This window comes from Melospiza melodia, chromosome 7 (assembly GCF_035770615.1).
Source record: "Melospiza melodia melodia isolate bMelMel2 chromosome 7, bMelMel2.pri, whole genome shotgun sequence".
Lineage (NCBI taxonomy): Eukaryota > Metazoa > Chordata > Aves > Passeriformes > Passerellidae > Melospiza > Melospiza melodia.
The window spans coordinates 7,318,702-7,340,770 of NC_086200.1; the positions used below are offsets into that span (position 1 = coordinate 7,318,702).

Consider the following 22,069-nt stretch of genomic DNA (forward strand, 5'->3'; position numbering starts at 1 on the left):
GTTTCCCGCATCTCTGCAGGCCTAGTGCTCTGCTCCTCACATCCAGACATCACTCCAGTCTCTCAACTCTTATTTGGCTCGTTGTTTTTTGGGGTCTTCTCAGTACAGTGGAGGACCATGCTGCATTGGTCTTGGAGTCACTTTGCATAACCCCCCCCACCTTCTCAGGTGTCTTCACTATGAGAAAGGTACAACTTAGCCTCGGGCAAGGCTCTGCTGATACAAAAGGAGCGATTAGCCTCAACAACCCGTGATTACAATAACAAAACACACAGAACTTGGGCAGGGCCAGTGGTCTGGCTGCCTTTTTGAAACTTTTTCTCATAAAAAAATATTAACCGAATTTCTGTTCATAACAGTCCCCCCTCTTTTTCTTTGATCGAGCTTAAATTCTAAGCTCGCATCAACTCCCAATTTTTTGTTTTGAATCTACTATAAATCCCTTGTGCACTTTGGTAATCATGGTTACTTAACCTTGTTACTTTCCTTGGTTTCTTCAGGTTGGTCTGCACGGCCAGTACTATTTTACTAAAACAGATAAACAAGCATAGTAAAAAGAGCAATCCTCCAAGTATACACACACCGAGAAAAACTACCTTCTCCCATACATCCTTTTTGAAAATCTTTAGGTTCTCCCACCCACTGGGATCAAGTGTAGGAGTTTGTTCCTCATTATTTACACATGCTAACCTTTTTATTTCGTTTGAAATGTTCCTAATAATTGAATTCTTTATTTTTAATACTGCCTGGAGCCGGATAACTTTGTTTAACATAGATATTGGAATCCGAATTTGGCTTTTACAATTTTGGATTTTCTCAATTTCTATTCCACTTTGCTTGTTCTGTTTAATTTCTCCCAAATCATTATATATAGGAACTCCCAAACTTGATCCAGTTTCTTTGGGTAATAAGAAAATTGGTTTTATCACTCTAGCAGCGCAGCTGCCAGACGAGATCAAACCTAGGGGTTGAGCACCCCTGAAATGTGTTCCAAAAGGAGTTTATCTCTTTTCCAGTATACTCATATAGATACTTGTAACAAACAATTTTTCTTACCATTTTCACCATTTCTTTGCTTTTTACTAGATCTGCTGAGCTTATTTCAGCAGCATCCCATTCAAAGCACAACCAGGCTTCCCCTATAGGGCACTCTCCTAGGAGTGGCTGCCTAAAAGTGGCAGAATTGTATGCTCTCCAATACACTCTCCTATTTTTCTGATAAAGGACCAATTTGGAGAGGTTAACACAATCAGGGTTAGAACTGATGTGGACTCTCGACAAGGAGCTCACTTCCTCCTCACAGAGGGGTTGGTAGCATTCATTGCACGGCTCAGCTGGGCTTCCCTGAGCACCACCAGCAATCAGAGCCATCAGTACTACCCTTCCCAAGAGTCCGGTATGGGTCATCTTGCACAGCCTGCCCACCCGGCCTTGCCTCTTGGGGAATTTTACTGAGGAGAAGCTTCCAAGCTCTTTAGAGTCCCTTCTACCCATTTCTCTGGTTAAACCTCTCTTGGTCTGTTCCCTGCCAATTTTGGTTTCCCTTCCCAGGGGAGTGTTCTGTAGAGGATTAACCTGGAGTCTTTAGAACTAAATTGGGGAACTTAACCAGAATTACTTATTTACAGTCTTAAACTTTTTACCAACATAGTTTACACAGAACAGTCTTAAAACATTTTAAGCAATATTAGAACTCTTAACAAACAATTTTTTCCCACACAGTTCAGTCTTTTTGACTCTTCCTTCTGAGAGTCAACTTTAAATCCTTTGGTCCTTTTACCACAGTGTACTCAGGTGATTTAGCTTGTGAAGCAGATGAATCTCGTCCAGCGCCAGGGGGTGAGAGTGGTGTAGACTCTGGTCCAATGCCAGAGGGGGAAGCTGATGTTGGATCCAGTCCTGTACCTGGGGGTGAGATTGGCCCTTTTATTCTTGTGATATGAGTCCAACCTTTTTCTTTGGTCCACACAGCTGAATTTGTGATCAGGAGCACCTGGAAGGGGCCTTCAAATTTAGGCATTAATGTTCCCGTAGTCCATGATTTTATCAAAACCCAATCTCCTGGACTAATGTTGTGAACTTTTGTGTCGAGAGGGGAAGTTTGAGGAAGGTATCCTTTCTTTCTAAGTCCCTCCAGAGTTCTTCCAATTATTTCTAAATACTTTCTGGTAGCTTCTTCCCCTTCCAGATAGTCTCCTGTGCTATAAGGTGTTAACAAGAATGGCAGCCCAAACATCATTTCATAAGGTGAAATTCTTATGTCAGCCCGAGGTCTTGTTCTGATGCGCAATAGCGCTAGGGGCAAACACTTCAGCCAATTCATCTTTGTTTCCTCAATCAATTTAGTTAATACATTTTTGAGAGTTTTGTTCATTCGCTCCACCCTCCCAGAACTCTGGGGGTGCCATGGAGTATGCAACCTCCATTTCATTCCTAAAGCCTCAATTATATTTTGTAATGTTTGGGACACAAAATGTGGACCTCGGTCTGAGTCTATGGTGTTCACAATATCATATCTGGGGATAATATTCTCTAGGATTGCTTTTGCCATGACTTGAGCTGTTTCCCTCCTGGTCGGGAAGGCTTCTACCCAGTGTGTGAGATGATCAACTATAACCAGTAAATATCTGTGTCCTTGCACTGGGGGCATTTCAGTGAAATCTATCTGTATGCTTTGGAAGGGTCTCAAGGCTAATTCCCTTCCTCCCGGTGCTACTTTTCTCGTAACTTTCTGGTTCACTTTTTGACAAATGATACACCCTCTGGTAACAGCTTTAGCCAGGCTATATACCCCGATGCATAGGTTATTTCTTAGGAAATGATCACATAGTCCTTGGACTCCCCAGTGAGTTAATTTATGTAGTTCTGTTAGCACTGTCCGAGCCAGTGCTTTATTCAAAAATACCCGTCCATCTGAGGTTAACCACTCTCCCTGTTGTCCTTGATGTAACTTTAAATCTTTTATTGCTTCTAATTCTTCTTCACTAAATATAGGTTCCTCCCCTTTTTCAGGTGTCGTTTTTGTCTTCAAAATTTTTACTGGGTCCCCTGGTTCTAGAGCTGCTTCTTTGGCTATCTGATCAGCCAGTCGGTTTCCTTTAACTTCTAAACTGTCTCCTCTTTGGTGCCCCTTTATATGGACCACTGCTATTTCTATAGGTTTTTGTAGGGCCTCTAGTACTGATTGGACTAGGTTCTCATGGGCTAAGCTCTTTCCCTTTGAACTTAAATACCCACATTCCTCCCATATTTTCCCAAATGTATGAACTGTCCCATATGCATATTGGGAGTCCGTATAAATGGTTCCCCGGTCCCCCTCCAGTAAGTCCAGTCCCCTTTTCAGGGCATATATTTCACAACTTTGGGCTGACCAGCTTGGGGATAGTTTCCCTTTTTCTGCAATTAGTAATGTTTCTCCATCTATAATGGCATAACCTGAAGCTCTTTTTCCATTTACTACCCTCGAAGAGCCATCTATGAATAAGCTTCTTCCAGTTGCTAGAGGCTGATCTTCCAAATCTTCTCTTACTTTTGTTTGGAGATAAACCAATTCTAGACAATCATGTTCTAAATTCTCTATAGGCTCTCCCATTAGGAATTGTGCTGGATTGAGGGCATTTGATGTGATAAATTCTAAGTCCTCTGTATTCATTAGTATTATCTCATATTTTAATATTCTAGCATCAGTTAACCACTGCGGAGCTCTCTGTCTCACTACTGCCTTAAGATCACGAGTATGCACTTTAATTTTTCCCTGTAAGGTCAATTTTTGAGTCTCCTCTATCAGGATTGCAGTTGCTGCTACTGCCTGTATACAAACTGGCCAGCCTCTAGCCACTGGATCTAACAATTTGGATATGTAAGCCACAGGTTTCCTGCACCCTCCCCACTCTTGAGTTAATACTCCATAGGTTATACCTCCTTCTGCACTCACAAACAGGTCAAAGCCCTTCCTGAGGTCTGGTAAGCTTAGGACCGAGGCAGAAGACAATTTGTTTTTTAAGTTTTCCAATTGTTGATCATCTTCAGCTGTCCAAATTAGGGGTTCTGGATCTACTAGTTTATTATACAGAAATTTCACACTCTGTGTGTATTGATCCAACCATAACTTACAATACCCGAACAAGCCCAGGAGTTTTCTCACATCTCTTTTCGTTTTTGGGGCCGGGAGAGCTAAAATACCTGAAATCCTGTCAGGGCTTAGTTTCTTATACCCCCCCCCTATTATGTGCCCCAAGTATGTTACTTCTGATTGCACAAATTTTAGTTTCCCTTGGGAAACATTTAGTCCTTTCTCCCCCAGAAAATTCAAAAGTTTAATACTAGTTTGTCTGACCTGATCTTTTTCCTTTCCTGATACCATCAGGTCATCAACATACTGCAAGATCTGCACTTCTTGTTCAGGGACAAATTGTTCCAACAAACTCTCTAAAGCTTGTCCAAAGAGATTGGGGGATTCAGTGAACCCCTGTGGTAATCGGGTCCACCTTAGCTGTTGTCTCCTTTTCGTACTCGGGTCCTCCCATTCAAAGGCAAACCAATCCCTACATTCTATTGCCAGAGGACACGCCCAGAAAGCATCCTTCAAATCTATGACAGTGAACCAAGCATGTTCTCTTGGAATTCTGCTTAGGAGACTATACGGGTTGGGCACAACTGGATGTCTGGCAATGGTTCTTTTGTTGACTTCCCTCAAATCTTGTACCAGCCTATATTTCCCTTCAGCCTTTTTAACTGCCAGTATAGGGGTATTATGTGGTGACATGCAGGGTTCTAAAATTCCCTCCTGCAACAGTTGCTCGATGACTATAGCAAGCCCCTTCTTTCCTTCTAGGGAAATCGGATACTGTTTAACCCGTATGGGTGAGGTATCATCCTGCATTTTTATTGTTATCGGTGGAATGTCTAATAAGCCTCTCTTTCCCCCCTCAGCCCATACCTCAGGGTTTATCTCTGCAACATCTCCTTGAGACAGCTTCATCACTTGTACTACCATCCTCCCTTCCCTTGGAACAATCCCAACCCCCAAATGGACTTGCAGATCCCTTCCTAACAAACTTTTTTCTAAGTTAGGCAGATAAAGAAAATTAGCTTTACATTGCCTTGAGTTTCCAATTATTTTCACTTCTTCAATCACCGATGCTCTAAATGGTCTCCCCTCTGCACCCAATACTTCACAAAATTGTCTCCCAATTTCCATACCTTGTGGTATTTTGTTGAGACAGGACTTATCTGCCCCTGTATCAACCAAAAATTCAAATTCCTCTTTTAGGGGTCCCACTTCAAAATTTACCAAGGGCTCTTCTAGAAGTTTCATCGGGTCCCCTATAGTAAAAAGCCCTTGACACCCCTAGTCCTCCCCCTTAAGAATCCTTCCTAAATTGTCCTGTTCCTTGGCTATTGCCTCATCGAGACTGAGCTTTTTACAAAACCTCCTGATGTGTCCTGCCTCCCCACAGTAATAACACTGTCGTCCTCTCAAAGGGACTTCTTGAGGTCTCTCAACCCTTCGTGCGCCGGTCAGTACTGGCCTACCTCTGCCTCCTCCTGGTGGTGGACCCGCCCCCCCTGCACTTTCTCTAGCTACTGCAACCATGATCTTAGCCTTGGCCTTTACTTTTTCTTCCTCCCTCCTTAAATACACCTTCAATGCCTCTTTTAATAACTCATTAATGTCCTTCTCTTGCCAATCTTCCATCTTTTCCAGTTTTCTCCGTATATCAGGCCAAGATTTGGTAACAAATTGGACTTTTAGTAGCATTTGACCTTCTGGGGTGTCTGGGTCTATTCTAGAGTACAACTGGAAATTCCGCCTTAGGCGATTAAGCCAGGCAGCAGGAGCTTCATCTTTCTCCTGTGTACCCTCAAATGCCAATTGGGTATTAGTTCCTTTGGGAACTGACTCTTTGATCCCCCGTATTATCAAAGACCTATATTCCCTCATGGCCTTCCTCCCCTCCTCCTGATTAGGGTTCCAGTTGGGCTCTGTTAGTGGCAATTTCTGTTCACCTGATGGCACCTGGGGTCCTGGACTGTTATCTTTCTCCCAAATTTTTATGCCAGCCGCCCTTATCATCTGGACCTCTTCTGGGGAAAATAATATACTCAGGATGGAATTCTTCTCCCCCCAAGTGTAGATATTTGGACCTAGAAATTGATCTACTTGGTTGACTATGCCCACTGGGTCCTCAACTAAATGCCCCAACTCTTTCTTGAATCCTCTCACCTCAGAAGCAGTTAGGGGAGCATTCACAAAGCCACCACCTCCCGCCACTCCTCCCATAGGAACCTCTCTGAGGGGAAAGAGTTTCTCTGCCTTGGAGGTCTTGGATCTGGTGCTACAGTAAGGCCCATCTTCAGATGTAAAACTACTTTGAGGGTTCTCTGGGTTACCCTGAATGTTCTGCCCATCAGCATGTGTATTTGCTGATAGCTGTTTACTGGGCAGGGAGGCATTTGTGTCCCAACTAGGAGGAGGTAAAGGGACAGCAATAGGAGGGGGAGAAGAGCCTGAGTGAATATTAAGCGGAGTTGGAGAAGGGGTGGAGAATGCAGCAGGTGGAGTAGGCACTTGTGGTGGTGCAGAAGGAACGGGAGGAGATACTGGGTTTATCATAGTTGAAGCTGAAGAGGTAGGAGGAGGAGTTTGAGCAGGTGGTAATGAGATGGCAGCCGGGGAAGGAACCGGACCTGCCATTTGAGGTGCTTGAAGAAGAGGATTATAAGGTGGAGGGGCAAAAGGAGGCAAATAATCCAGGGGGTCCCATCTTTTACTAGTCCTATCATCCCCTCCTTCATTCCCCTCTTTCTTACTCTGTACCTTACAAATTTGCACCCCTTCATCCCCAACAGCACTCTTTAACCAGCAAGCCACATACAATAATTGCTCAGGATCAGTATCTCTTTGAGCTGTCAGATAATTATTTAATTGTTGGCACATCCACTTATCCTTTGTCCCACACCAAGGCCATCCTCCTTGCACCTCTAATTCTGGCCAGACTTCCATACAATAATGGATCATTTTCACTTTATCTAATCCCTCCGTGGCCTCTATAGAATCCCATTTTACTAACAGTTCTCCTAAGGGACTATTGGGATGTATATACCTCAGTCTCTTGCCGGTCTTTTTACTACTACAACATCCCATTTTTCAGGTTTCAATAAAAAAGTCCCAAAGGTGCCTCTACTGACCGGGAATTTCAAAAAACCTTGTTTGAGGAGCTTCAGCCTCCTCCACTTAACTTCAAATTTCTGCCTGATGCTCAGGACTTCATACTGAAACAACTGCCCAATCTCTTGATTTCCCAACTTCCCAGCGTCAGGTCTTACATCTATCGGGACTTGAACACACGAAGCCTCGGCCAAGAATCCGGGTCGTGCCTGACTCCCTCAGTCAGGAAAAACAACTGCCTGAATTTTAGTTCGCCTAACCCGCCAATTTTTAGGCTTCACCGTATCAGGACTTAAAAGCAAACCGCAGCCTCCTTCGCTGGGGTTTGTGCCTGACTCCCTTTGTCAGGACTTACTTTGCCTGCAGGGCTTGTGTGCTACCCAAATCCTTCTCGAGACTGACAACTGCTACCCGAATCCTTCTCGGGACTTACAAATCTGCCTGACTTCCCTCTGTCAGGACTTTGGGGTGCGTGCCACTCATACACAGTAATTCACTCCGCACGCCCGGAGTGGGGGGTCCCTTTATTCCCCCTTGGGAGACGACTTCACTCCCGCTAATTCCACTCATGTCCCCCTGTTCCTGGCCGGTTTTCTCGCGAAAAGCCGGAACCGCAGTACTGAGGGGTCCACTCTCGCTTCGAAGGTCCGGCTGCCGGCCCTCATCTCACTCACACACACATGCGCACATCTCCCACTCCCACCACCAGATTTCTCACCAGTCCGGTGCTCCGGTGCTCCTCTGCGTCGCTGTCCTGAGCCGGTCCCTCTTGGTCCTGGTAGCCAGCTGTCCTCTGAAGATCCAAGATGGCCAGTCCTGAGTCCTCCTGCAGCGTGGCTATTCCGGACGAGAGCCCCCAGCTGAAATAAACAAAGGGCCAGGAGACTTCTTCTCCTGTGTAATGCCTTTATTAAAAGTGATCAGCTCAGGATTGGGCGGCTTGACAGTTCTGCAGCGTCCGTCGTCTCTCTCCCAAGGCGGCTCAGAGGAGGAGGATATGCACAGCTCTGTCCACCAGGGGCAGAGCTGGGGATCAGATCCTTTTGGGAGCCTTTAGGGCCTCCTGATCCCTGTCAGATGGTCCCTCGGTCCGGGTCGCGCTCCTCTCCCAGACCTGGCCGGGGGGATCTCGAGGACAGGGTGAGGAATGATGAAGGTTTCCCGCATCTCTGCAGGCCTAGCACTCTGCTCCTCACATCCAGACATCACTCCAGTCTCTCAACTCTTATTTGGCTCGTTTTTGGGGTCTTCTCAGTACAGTGGAGGACCATGCTGCATTGGTCTTGGAGTCACTTTGCATAACCCCCCCCACCTTCTCAGGTGTCTTCACTATGAGAAAGGTACAACTTAGCCTCGGGCAAGGCTCTGCTAATACAAAAGGAGTGATTAGCCTCAACGACCCGTGATTACAATAACAAAACACACAGAACTTGGGCAGGGCCAGTGGTCTGGCTGCCTTTTTGAAACTTTTTCTCATAAAAAAATATTAACCGAATTTTTATTCATAACACTGGGGACACTGGAGCCATTGTGGGGAAGACATGGGACACTGGGGCATCATGTGGATGATACTGGGCTGTACTGGGAGGGACAGGAGGAGCACTGGGGTTGTGCTGGGTTCTACTTGGGATGAACTCGGCTGTACTGGGGTTGTATTGGTCTGTACTGGGGATGAACTGGGCTGTACTGGGAGGGACTGGAGAAGTTGAATGGGCTGTTCCTGCCTCTGCCACATAACATTTACCGATGTTCCTGTCCATCACTGCCCGAAGACAATCAGCGCCAGAGATCAGAGACTCGGGCCTATGGTAGCCAGAACTCCCGTCATGCCCCGCCGCCTGATTGGAGCCGGGACTACAACGCCCATCATGCCCTGCGCTCCACAGAACCCCGGGATCCGCCACCCCTTTGTCCCTTAAGTGTCCCCCAGACTCTCAAGGATCCCTCAGTGCCCTCTCATCGCCCATTCGGGACCCCCCAAAAGCATCCCCGGACCCGCTGAGTGCTCCCGACCGCACAGATGCCCGGTACGGGCACTTCTGGGAATTCATCTCCTCTCATCCCCCGCGGCCCCAGAGCCCCTCAGAACACAGTCCCGCGCCTGAAACTCCTGCCGTGCCCCGCGACGTAAAGAGTCCGGTTAGAGCTTCCCAAGCTCCCCCGCAAGGTCTCCCGAACCATTTACGTTCCCACGAGGATCTCAAGTCGCAGGAGTGTCCGCCAAGTTCCTTCCCGGACCCTCAAGAGTTGCGTTCGAGCCACTTCCGGGACTACGGCTCCCATCATGCTCTGCGGTGCATGTCCAGCGCTGTTGGAGCTGGGACTTCATCTCCCATCATTCGCCGCACCCCACCGAGTGTCATTGCAGCTGCCTTGAGCTCCCGTGGTGCTCTGCGGCCATATTTAGGCGTATTAGACCCGCGCATTCAACTCCCATCATCCCCCGCAACCTAGAGAGCCATGTCAGAGCCCCCCAAGGGCCCGTTCGGACACTGAAGGGCCCCAAATTCCCCTCCCTGACCTCCACGTGCCCCCCTGGACCCCCAAGGCTGCCCTGGACCCCGAACTGTCACTCAGAATCCCTGAGTGCCCCTCCAAGTGCCCACCCAGCTCCCCCAAGTGTCCTCCAGACCCTCAAGTTCTCTCTGAATTCCCTCCCCAGACCCCAAACTGCCCCAAAGGTGCCCCAGAAATGTCACCAGGGACCCTAAAGTACCTCCCTTGACCCTTTCTAAAAAAAAGATGATAAAAAAGATGACAAAAGGACTCAGATATTACTAGTTGCCATAAAGAGGGATAAATAAATAGGCAATGGAGATTAACGAATGAATGAAGGGAACTGCATTACTTAAAACCAATGACCAATAACTTTTTTCGTTCCTGAAAATGTGTTGGTTTTTTAATATAAACGAAATAATTAGGGCAGGAGATCTTTCTCCTTTTACTGTCTTTATTAAAAATCAGCTCAGGTGGGGTGATCTGATGGGTCTCACGCCGCCACTGCCCACAGGAGTGGCACAGAGGAGGAGGAAGAGTGCAGTTTGTCCACTGGTCTGCCAGCAGAGCTGGGGGTTCCTTTCTCACGAGAGCACGAGGTGATTCCCAGTATTTTGGTTTGACATTCGAGGTCCTCTTTCCAGCCAACATGTTTTTAGGTTAGGGTGAGTGGTAAAAAGGGTCTTAGCAGACACTGGATTCTGTTCTTCCCATCTAGACATCACTTTGATCCCTCAATTCCATGTTGGTTTGTTGTTTTTAGGGGTTTTTGGCTAGGTTTGGTAAAGGGCTTCCTCATTTGCATCCCAACCCCAATGTCATTTGCATGCCAATCAAATGATTGTCCCATCCTTGGTTGTCCCCTCCACTGTCCCAGGTGCCTTCCTCCAGGAAACAGCAGGGTGCCACTCGACAAAAAGGGAATTCCCAAACATCAACAACAGGCAGTTAATGAAAAACTATTAACAACAGGTGATTACAACAAACAGTTAGAACTCCACCTGGCAGCAACTGTGAATTCTGCAACCTTTTAATAAAATGGGCAACTTTACTACTCATAACAGTATGACATCACAGAGAGGGTTTTGTGACATCACTGAGGGAGTTGTGACATCATACAGCTTCTGTGACATCATAGAGTAGGGTGTGTGACCATACAGGAGATCCTGCCATCATAGAGGGTGGCTGTATAACATCATAGAGCAGGCTGTGACATCACAGAGCAGATTCTGACATCACATTGTGGCTTTCTGACATCACAGAGTCTTTTGTGACATTACAGTGCAACTGCATGACATTCCAGGCTGACATCTCAGAGGTGGCTCTGTGACATCACAAGGGTGCTCTGTGACATGCTAGAGTGGGCTGTGACATTACAGGGGCTGTGTAACATCACAATAGGTTGTGTGAGATCACAGGGTCAGTGTGACATCACAGGGACTGTGTAAGGTCACTGGGGAGGTCACTCTGCCCCAGCCCCCTCACAGTTTCCCCCAGAGCAGTCCAACCCTGCTCGTGCACAGCAGGGTCCCCTGTCCCCCCAGGTCCCCCCGCCTCTGGCACTGCAGCCTCCCCCAGAGGAGGTTCCACGAGATTGACCCCAGAGCCTGACATGGGGACGGGGGTCGGGGCCCTGGGGGTGGCACAGGGGGACAGGGACCCCCCGGCAGCTTCCCTGTGTCGCCCAGGGCCAGAGCCTGGGCCAGGGCTCCTTCACCCTGGTACCAAGGAGGGCTTGAGAGTGCTGAAAAAATCCTCAGCAAGGGATCAGCAAAAACCAGGTTTAATATTAAGGGACAGCAGTACAAAGTTTCTTGGCAAGAGTCACTCTGCTCCTGACAGTGTTTGCAGGGCCCCAAGAGAGGGGCTTCAGTCCCAGCAATGGCTCATCCTGGCCGCACTTGGCATCAACAGCTTTCTTTGGCAGTGTGAGAAGAGGGATGTTGTGCCACTGAGGGAACAAAACAGTTCCCAGGGCTGCTCCTAGAGAAACCAGGAGCTGGTTGGGCAGCAGCAGTGCCTGGAGCAGACAATGTTTGTGATGAGCTGCAGAGGAGCTGAGCCCAGGGGCTGCTGGCCAAGGCCGAGCCCCAAGGAGCATTTCTCAGCTGGCAGGGTGGCCTGAGAAGGGGAGGGGGGAATGCAGCAGTGCAGGGCCCATGGAACCAAAGGATCATTGTGACACTGTGGGGCCCTGTGAGACCAAGGGAGCATTGTGACACTGCGGGGCCCTGTGAGACCAAGGGAGCATTGTGACACTGTGGGGCCTCATGGAATCATGGAGAGCACTGTGACATTGCTGGTCTTCATGGAACAAGGGGGGCTGTACTGACACTGTGTGGCTCTATGGAATGTAGGGATCATTGTGTCGCTGTGAGGCCCCAGCCAACCCAGGGTCCATTTGTGACACCACGAGGCCTCATGGAACGGTGGAGACCATTATGACACTTTGGGGTGTGATGGAACCAAGGGGCCATTGTGACGCTGCAAGACTCCATGGAGCCGAAGGTCACTTGTGACATTGCAAGGCCTCATGGAACAATGGAGACACTATTAAGTGACTTTACAGCCTCATGGACCCAAGGGGCCATTGTGACACTGTGGGGCACCATGGCACCAAGTCGACCATTGCTACACTGAGGAGACTCATGGGATCATGGAGACCATTGTGACACTATGAATCCCCATGGAATAAGCACAGAATTGTGATACTGTGAGGCCTTGTGGAACCAGTGAGACCATTGTGACCCTGGGGGTCCGCACAGAACCAAAAGCATCATAGTGATACTCTGGGGCCTCGTGAAACCAAGAGGCCTTTGTGAAACTGCAGGCCTGCATGGAACCAAAGGGCCAGTGTGACATTGCAGGGCCTGATGTCATCAATGGTCCATTGTGAGACTGTGGAGCCAAAGGAGATCAGTGTAACACTGCAAACCTCCAGGGTCCAAAGGTCCATTGTGACATTGCAGGCCTAATGTAACAGAGGAGCTGCATGACATTGTGGGGCCTGGGGAACAACAGAGACCATTGTGACACTGCAAGGCCTCATGGAACCAAGGTGTCATTGTGACACTATAGGGCACCATAAAACTAAGGGAACGTGGAACAGGTCTGGCTGGTTTGGCCTCCTGGGCCCCCTTACTGGTCCAGCTGACCATGGCATGTTGAGGGTAACTTATCATCTGCTGCTGAAACACTGGGGCTCTGTGCTTTCCTTCCTATGGAAAAGATCGGTCCTTCTCCTCCAGGCACCCATGGCCAGAATTGGGATTTCACCTCCAACACTCCCTGTTGTGAGAGACTGGAGGAGATTGTTGGATCAAAACATTTTATGTGTGGGGGATAAAAAGGCAGGTCCAGCCCTGCCCTGCCCTGGAACCCCAATCCCCCCAGAGCCTCTATCCCAGCCCAGCAGTGTCTGCCAGTCCCTGGCACAGCACAGGCAATGCTCCACAGCCACCTCTGCAGCCTCAGCCCAGCTCCTGAGGGACCAAATGAGCCCAAGGCCCAGCTGGGGGAAGGGCCCCGGAAGAACAAGGGGTATTTAAGGCTGACAACAAGGCAAGCACACATCTTGACCCTACCTCCTCTTGGAATTTCCATCTGAAATATGCTGGAATCCAGGAGTTGGTACCTCTGTTTGTGCTCCTCTGTCTCTTTTTTGCCTTTCTCTCTTTCTGTCCTTTCCTTCTGTTTCTGTCCTTTTGAAAATTTGATTAATGTAAAATTCAAGTAGCTTAGAGTTTGTGAAGTTGAATGGGCCAAGTCAGTGCTTTAAGAAGTGTTCTGTGTTGATTGAATGTCGTATTAAACCTGTTGCTAAAATTTCTCCAATTATCAAAAGTTGCCAGTAAAGGCTGTTTGGTTGTTTGGAGATCCTGAGAATCTCCTGTAGGTATATCTCCAGTGCATCCAACTCAAAGGACACAAACAATTGTAATCCCTTTTAAATATCTAATTTAGATAATTTTTTGGGGTATGGGAGTCAGGGCTTTTCTGTCCGGGCTGGCCCAGCCCAGGCAGGGCTTTCCCAGCCACATTCCACACTCCATTTCCCAGCTGGAGCCCCTGCTGCCTCTGAGTTGTGCTGTCCAGAGCCCCAGGGACGCTATCCCTGTCTGCCCATTCCCCCACGGTCTCTGGGCAGGGATGGCCTCAGTGGGGGCTGCTGACATCCTCAGCAACTTGGAGGCTGCTGCTGAATTTTCCTGCTCCAGAGGCTTGTTCAGCCTTCAGCTCTTGAGTGCAGGAATTCGGTGTCCCAGGGTTCATTAACATTGAGAAGAGCTGAACAAGCCAAGCCTCTGGGAATAATTTGATTTTAATTTTCAAATCTTTTGTGGTTAATTAGATGAATTCCAGGAGTCTTTTCAAGGTGAATAGATTCTATCTAAAAAGACAGTGAGAAAAGATTACTTAGGCCAAATTTAGGAGTTTTTTCCCTGTCAATTTATTGATATGTGCTATCTCCAGTTGACACTGACTTCAAGGACCTCCTCATGTAGTTTGAATAGATATGAAAGTCAAGACCCTTCATGGCTGACAATCAATCAGACTCTGTCCCTACCCCCACCCCACCATTTCCCCCATCCAAGCCCTGGCACTCAGAGCAGCCTTGTGCAAATCTGAGCTCCCTCCAGCCCAGGCTGCACCTGCAGCTTTCAGCTCCTTGGCTCCAACTCCCACCCACTTTCCTTGGAGAAGGAGCGGCCCGAGACACAGAGGGATGTTCATTTCTTGTCAGCCAACAAAGCCAAGGGAAGGCACAGCTCCATCAACTGCAAAAGTCATTCCTCTGCTGGATATTAAATCCACTTTCCACAGCAGACAGTCTCAGAGCAGTGGAAAACACCTTCTGTGCCCAGCACAGATCTCAAGGTCCCCCCAAACCCTTCCTGCCCCAATTCTGCCCAGATTTGCTCTTTGCACACACGAGTCCCACGCTGAAGTCAGGAGCTCCCTCCATGCCCAGAGGGAGGAAAAAAATGAAAGGGGATGAAGAGCTCTCCTGTGCAGAGCTCCTGCAGTGGGAACCACAACTTATCATGTTTGTGTCCTTTGGGCTCAGGAACTGGTGACATTCAGGGGCACAGAAGGGTTTCTTGCCAAAAAACACAATTTGAACAGGATTCAGTTTAACATTGCAGCAAACAGAGTTCTCCATGATGTCCCAGCAGCATCTGACATGTCCACCATCCCCAAGGGATTTCTGTACAGGAACAGTTTTAGACAAAGACATAAGAAAAGGCAGTTCTGTGATAGATATAAACACCATAAAGATGTTGATTATTTATTTGCACTTTGGAATGATTGGGCAACTTCCTGCAGCTCAAAGCATGAAGCCAGTCAGTTGAGAGGCATGACCAGAGAGCATCTGGAGGAGGAAATCTGGGAGCAATGGGAAGCATAAATATCCAGCTCGTCTAGCGAAGAGATGTCCTTAGACATGGCCATTTCAATAGGAGAGCTTGAAACCCCAAATGGAAAAGAGAGATTTATATAATAGAATGGATACTGGGGACACCAGTAGAAAGTAAGATCAGTATTTCTTCTCCTGCCATCTGTACAACTCCAGGAAAACCCTGTTCCTGGTGGGAAAACTTTGCCATTTCTTAACAGTACTCAAATGACCCAGATGATAAAATTGTGCCTGTATATGATGAAACTAACAGGTATTAAAATCTGTGCCCCTTTCCAGGCAGACATCAGCTGTGTGCCCATGAAAAGGCAGGGCCACTTGTGCCCTGAGGTGCCCAGCTGGGATTGCATCTCTCCAAGAGCACCTGAGGGAAAGCAGAGCACTTTGCAAGCTGCAGGTCCCTGACAGCCCTGCAGGGCTCCTGTCCCATCAACATCTGCTCTGCTCCAGTCTGAAACAGGGCCCAGCATGGTGCTGAGATCATCAGAGAGCTGAGGTGTGTGCTGGAATTCAATGTCCTCCCCATCCCGCAGCAGCCCTGCATTTCCCTCCTGCAGCCTTGGTCTCCAGCACAGCCATGGAGGTGCTTTGGGCTCTGGACTGTTCCTGCAGCCCCCATGGCAGCTGAGCTCTGCCTTTGGCACAGTCAGGCCTGGCCAGCTCAGGCTATGCTCAGCAATTGCTTGTGTGTGCCTGGCCTTGCTGTCAGCCCCGGCAGCGGCTGCGTGGCCCCTTTGTGGCCCTGTGCTGGCCCAGCCATGGTGGCCCAGCCCCTGTGCAGGCCCAGCCCAGGCCAGGAGCATTGCAGGTGGGAATGGCCCCTGAGCCGTGGTGCCCACAGCAGCCTTGGGGCTCTGTGCCCTATGGCCTCCCTGCTGGGCAGCCTCTGCCAGCTCCTGCAGAGCCCGTGGCACCTGTGGGACTGCACAGACAGCCCTGCTCCGGGTTCTGCCGGCCTCTGGGCCAGCAGAGAGGCAGCCAGGGCCGGCCATGGCCGGGAACAGGCCCTGAGCCCTGCAGGAGGATGGAGCTGGGCCACAGCCAAACTCAGCCCAGGCCAAAGCTGGGCTCAGCAACCAGGGCTGCCAATGCATTGGCACAGAGGCTGGCACTGACAAATGTCCTGGGCCCCCTCCCTGCTCTGTCCATGCCACCAAGGACACAGAGCCGCCTCGTCTCTGGGCCACTTGCCTGTTTGCAATGCCTTGCACAGGCGCTGGCCCTGCCCCACAAGGCCTGGCCTGAGTGCTGCCCCTGCACGCTCAGCCAGGCTGAGATGGACACTGATGGTTTCTGGGCCAGGCTCTCTGAGTCCAGCCCAGCTCCCTGCAAGCTCTGCCAGCTGCCCTGAGCTCTGGGCAGCACCAAGGGCTTCTCCCCAGCCCAGCCGGCTCTGGCCCCACAGCTCTGCTCAGGCCAGGCTGCTCTGGGCACTGCCCCATGGCCTCAGCCCCTGGCAAGGGCACAGCAGCAGCTGCAGCTGCCACAGGACTCAGCCCCAGCCATGGGGGAAGGTGCTGGGCCAAGGCCAAAGGAGGCTCCCTGGCTGCCCTGCTCCCCTCGGGCTGAGGTGATGAGAGCTCTGCATCCCCTGCTGCCATCCCATCTGCCCAGGGCAGCACAACAGCCGTGGCCTTGGGGCCCTCAAGAGTTGCTCCTGCCGCAGGCCCAGGGCCCATGCCAAAGCGGGGGCACCCACCAAGCTGTGCCCATTTCTGTTCATTGCTGCTCTAATGGGGATGGATCCTCAGCCACTTGGAGGTTGCTGATGAATTTACTTACTCCAGAGGTGTCTTCTTTCTGGATCTCTTCATTCAGTTCAGGAACTCAGTGAGAAAAGCTCATAAACATTAGTGAAAAAACACCCAAACAAGAAAAGCCCCTGAGAATAATTCTAAGTTTTAAATTCTTCTGTGCCTATTTAGAGAGATTTCTGAAGTTTACTGAAAGTGAATATACTACATCAAATAAAATGAACAAAGAATTTTTTTGTCCAGTTTTCTTTTCTGGTTTATAGATTGATACCAGCAATGTCAAATTGATGTTGATCCTCTGAACCTTCTAATGCAGACTGAATAAATATGAAAATCAAGACCCTTCATGGCTGACAATCAATCAGACTTTGTCCCTACCCCATCCCCACCAGTTCCCTCATCCATCCCCTGGGATTTAAAGAAGCTGATGAATGGAGTCACATCCAGAGGTGTCCCCAGGGCTTAGAATTGTGGCCCGGTCAGTGAAATCTCTTTATTGCTGATCTGGACGAGGCCATTGAGGGCACTGTCAGTCAGTTCCCAATTGAGCCCAAGCTTGGTGGCAGTGTGGTTGTGCTGGAGGGCAGGAAGCTCTGCAGAGGGATCTGGCAAGCTGGAGCCATCCATGGGCCCAGGACAATGGGATGAGGTTCACCAAGGCCAAGGGCCGGGTCCTGTCCTGGGCTCACTACGTGGTTCTGTGATAGATATAAATATAATTAAGTTCTTGGATCAGGATGCTCAACCTGGAGTAAGGTCAAAATAGCTCAAACAATTCCTGATTTGGAAAGCTGCCAGTGGTGGATGGAGAAGGGAGGTCAGGCTGCTCTTGGGGTTGTGGAAATGCTGAAAGCAGCCTGACTCATTTCATCTCCTCCTGTCCTGACTGATCTCCCCTCTTTCCCCTTCCACCCATTGGCTTTTGTCTCCCACCAGGCCCCCTGGTGAAGAGCCTGACTCTGTGTTATCCATCCCCTCCTCGCTGGCACTGCCAGGCTGGCATGAGGAGCCCTTCAGCCTTCCCTGCTCTGGGATGGACAAGCCCAGCTCCTTCAGCCTCTGCTCACGGCCCAATGGCTCCAGTACCACCTTGGAGGCCCTTCCCAGACCCTGCTCCATCTGCCAGACATCTTTCCTGCCCTGGGGAACCCAAACCAGGCCACAGTGACCTGGATAACCCACGTCCTTGATGTCCTGGTCACACAGCCCTGGCCCCTTGTCCCCTGTCAGGCTCTGGGGTGGATCCTGTGGAACATCCATTGGTGGAGGCTGTGGCTCCAGGTGGGCCGGGGGGATCCCGGGGGACAGGGACCCTGCTGGGGTGAGGGGGAGCTGGGGCGGAGTGACCAACATAGTGTCCTGACGCAGCCCTGCTGGCATGTCACACAGCCCCTCTGGGATGTCACAGCCTGCTCTGTGATGTCACAGCCCCTTCTCTAATGTCACACAACTGGTCTCTGATATCACAGCCAACTCTGTGATGTCATATTCTGCTCTGTGACGTCAGATCTCTGCCATGTGGTGTCACAGTCTGCTCTGTGATGATGTCTATGATGTCATACCTGCTCAATAACCTTACATACTGCACTCTGTGATGTCAGAGCCCACTCTGTGACCTCATGTTACCAGATGATAAATTGTCTACACCAGGTGAGCTGACACCTGGAGCTTGTTCTCCAAAATTCCAGGCCTATGGAAACCACAGAATGCCCATTTTGTGAGAAGGGGAACTGGAAGTTCAGCAGTCTCAGTGTCCTGCCAGGTCTGCCAGGCCCACGGGAACATTGAAGTCCATGACCACCAGGGACCACCAGAGAGACCCCCAGGACAGAAGAATGCATGCAAAAGGGGAGGGGAAATATGTTAATGATTTCAGGGAAATTATATCATACGTATGTTTAGTCCTGGACAATCAATGAATATGTGCAAAATACAGAATATAAACAGAATCATTCCTGTACTCACCATGCACAGCTTTGGGAGGAGCTATTCCCCATGCATCCAGCTGAATAAAGAATGCTGCTTTTTAATGCTGCATTGGTGTTAAGGAGTATTCTATTTTACTGAATTTTTGGTAACACTCCCACTGCCAAGGAAAGCTCTGCCTCCTGATGTTCAAAAAAGAGAAGGGCTGGTGCCAGATGTGGGGCTCAGAGGCTGCCTGGAGCACAGTGACCATGAAACAATCAAGTTTTCAATGTTCTGGGAAAGAAGGAGGGGCAGCAACAAAACTTCTGCACTGGAATTAGGAACGGCAGACTTTGGCCTATTTAGGATGCAGATTTGGGGAGTACTGAATCAGGCACTGATTTTTTTTAAGGAAAACATCCCTTAAAAACAAAGGGATCCAGGAAGGATGGACACATTTCAAGGAAGCAATCTTAAGGGGGAAGGAGCAGCCTGTCCCAGTGTGGCAAAAGATGAGCTGGTGAGGAAAATGACTGGCCTGGCTGGCTGTGGAGCTTTTATGGGAACTCAGGGGAAAAAAAAGGACGCAACTTTTGACAGAAGGTCATGAAACTTAGAAAGTGTTTAAGAATGTTATTTAGTGATGCAGAAAGAAAAGTTGAGAAGCCAAAGCTCAATTAGAGCATTACCTGACCACTTCTGTAAAAAATAATAAAAAATGTTATTGCAAATAAATTAATAGCAAAACATGGGATGAGGAGAACATCTACTCTTTTTTGGGAGGCAGTGGAGAATACAGTAATTAAAGATAAAAGGCTAAGCTACTTAACACCTTGTTTCTCTCAATTTTCGATATTAGCACAGGTTTTCCTCAGGACAAGTGTTCTCCTGAGCTGATGGATGGGCACAGGGAGCAGAACAGTCCCTGTAATCCACGAGGAAGAAGTTGTTGACCTGCTGAGCCCCTCAGATGCTCACAGGTGTCTCTGGGAGCAGATGGGATCCATCCTAGGGGTGTGGGGGAGTTGGTGGATGAGCTCCCCAAGCTGCTCTCCATCATTTACCATCAGTGCTGGCTCACCAGGGAGGGCCCAGAGGACTGGAGGTGCCAGTGTGAGCCCATCCCCAAGAAGGGCTGGAAGGAGGATCTGGGGAACTCCAGGCCTGTCAGCCTGACCTGGGTGCCCAGCAAGGTTATGGAACAGATCACCTTGAGTGCCATCACAGGGCACCCACAGGATGGCCGAGGGATCAGAGCCAGCCAGCGTGGACTTCAATATCTGCACTGATGATCTGCATGAGGAGACTGAGTCCAGCAACAGCAAATTTGCAGATTGCACCAAGCTGGGTGTGAATGTTGATCTGCTGGAGGGTAGGAGGGCTCTGCAGAGGGACCTGGACAGGCTGGATCCAGGGGCCAAATCCAACAAGGTGAGGTTTTACAAGTCCAAGTGCCGGGTCCTGCCCTTTGGCCACAACAACACCTGCAGGGCTACAGGCTGGGGACAGAGTGGCTGGACAGCAGCCAGACAGAAAGGGACCTGGGGCACTGTTGGACAGCAGGCTGGACATGAGCCAGCAGTGTGCCCAGGCGGCCAAGAAGGCCAGTGGCTCCTGGCCTGGCTCAGGAATGGTGTGGCCAGCAGGATCAGAGCTGATGGACTCAGCACTGATCTGGCCCACGCTCTGCACTCAGACATTGCTGCTGCAGCTCCAGAATAGGGAACACAAGGGGATCACTGCAGAAAACTTCGCTGGGAGATCATTTAGCTCCTTTAAAGACACCAAGACCACAGCCCCTCATTGACACAGTCTGTGGAAACAGGGAAGGTGCAGAGAAACAAAATGAGAAATAGCACAAACAATGGCTTTACTTTGTGGACAATAATAAAAAACTAAAACACAGGGGGAAAAAAGAACAAATCCAAAAGAACTATCCAAGATGATGATTTATATTACAAATTATTTATATTACTTGGCCTATCCCTGCTGCAGCCCCGGCACTGCCACCTCCAGGGCTGTGCCCGGCCCCGAGAGCACTCAGGCCCTGCAGCAGCACCAGGGCCACCAGGGCAGCGGGGCAGGGCCACGGCAGCAGCACTGGCAACACCAAGCATTGCTGCTGCTGCTGGGCACAGCTGCTGGGCCAGCACTGATCTGCCCCCAGCTCTGCACACAGACATTGCTGCTTTAGCTCCAGAGAAGGCAACAAAAGGGCATCTCTGCAGAAAACTTGGCTGGGACATCCTTTATTTCCTTTAAAGTCACCCAGAGCGCAACCCCTCATTGGCAAAGTCTGTGGCCACAGGGAAGTTGGAGAGAAACAAAATGAGAAATGGCACAAACAAAGACATTTATTTGTGGACAATATGAGAAAACTAATATAAAGGAAAAAAAAAATACCTACAGTCAAACCAACAATAAGCTGACTTCTATTACAAGTGGTTTGCAGCAATTGGCCATCAAATTAATGTTCCTGAAAGCATCCAGCAATCAGTCTCCACACTTCAGCCTTGAGCTTCTGGTTCCTCAGGCTATAGATGAGCGGGTTCAGGGCTGGAGGCACCACAGAGTACAGAATTGACAGGGCCAGATCCAGGGATTTGGAGGAGATGGAGGGGGGCTTCAGGTAGGCAAAGGCTGCAGTGCTAACAAACAGGGAAACCACTGCCAGGTGAGGGAGGCAGGTGGAAAAAGCTTTGTACTGTCCCTGCTCAGAGGGGATCCTCAGCACAGCCCTGAAGATCTGCACATAGGAGAAAACAATGAACACAAAACAACCAAAAGCTAAACAGACACTAACTGCAATGAGCCCAAGCTCCCTGAGGTAGGATTTGGAGCAGGAGAGCTTGAGGATCTGTGGGATTTCACAGAAGAACTGGCCCAGGGCATTGCCCTGGCACAGGGGCAGGGAAAATGTATTGGCTGTGTGTATTAGTGAATAGAGAAAGCCACTGGCCCAGGCAGCTGCTGCCATGTGAGCACAAGCTCTGCTGCCCAGGAGGGTCCCGTAGTGCAGGGGTTTGCAGATGGACACGTAGCGGTCGTAGCACATGATGTTCAGGAGGGAAAGCTCTGCTGAGATGAAGAACAGAAAGAAAAACACCTGTGCAGCACATCCGGAGTAGGAGATGTTCCTGGTGTCCCAGAGGGAATTGTGCATGGCTTTGGGGACAGTGGTGCAGATGGAGCCCAGGTCAGTGAGGGCCAGGTTGAGCAGGAAGAAGAACATGGGCGTGTGCAGGTGGTGGCCGCAGGCTACGGCGCTGATGATGAGGCCGTTGCCCAGGAGGGCAGCCAGGGAGATGCCCAGCAAGAGGC

At 49.6% G+C, this 22,069-nt stretch overlaps 1 protein-coding gene across 1 annotated transcript; it reads right to left on the reverse strand.

Moving 5' to 3' along the window:
• Positions 1-21,284: 21,284 nt before the first annotated feature.
• Positions 21,285-21,803, reverse strand: LOC134420480 (olfactory receptor 14J1-like; the record flags this gene model as incomplete). The annotated part of the gene is made up of 1 exon (XM_063160646.1): positions 21,285-21,803. A coding segment is annotated over exon 1 (519 nt), but the record flags the coding sequence as incomplete, so codon positions are not given.
• Positions 21,804-22,069: the final 266 nt, after the last annotated feature.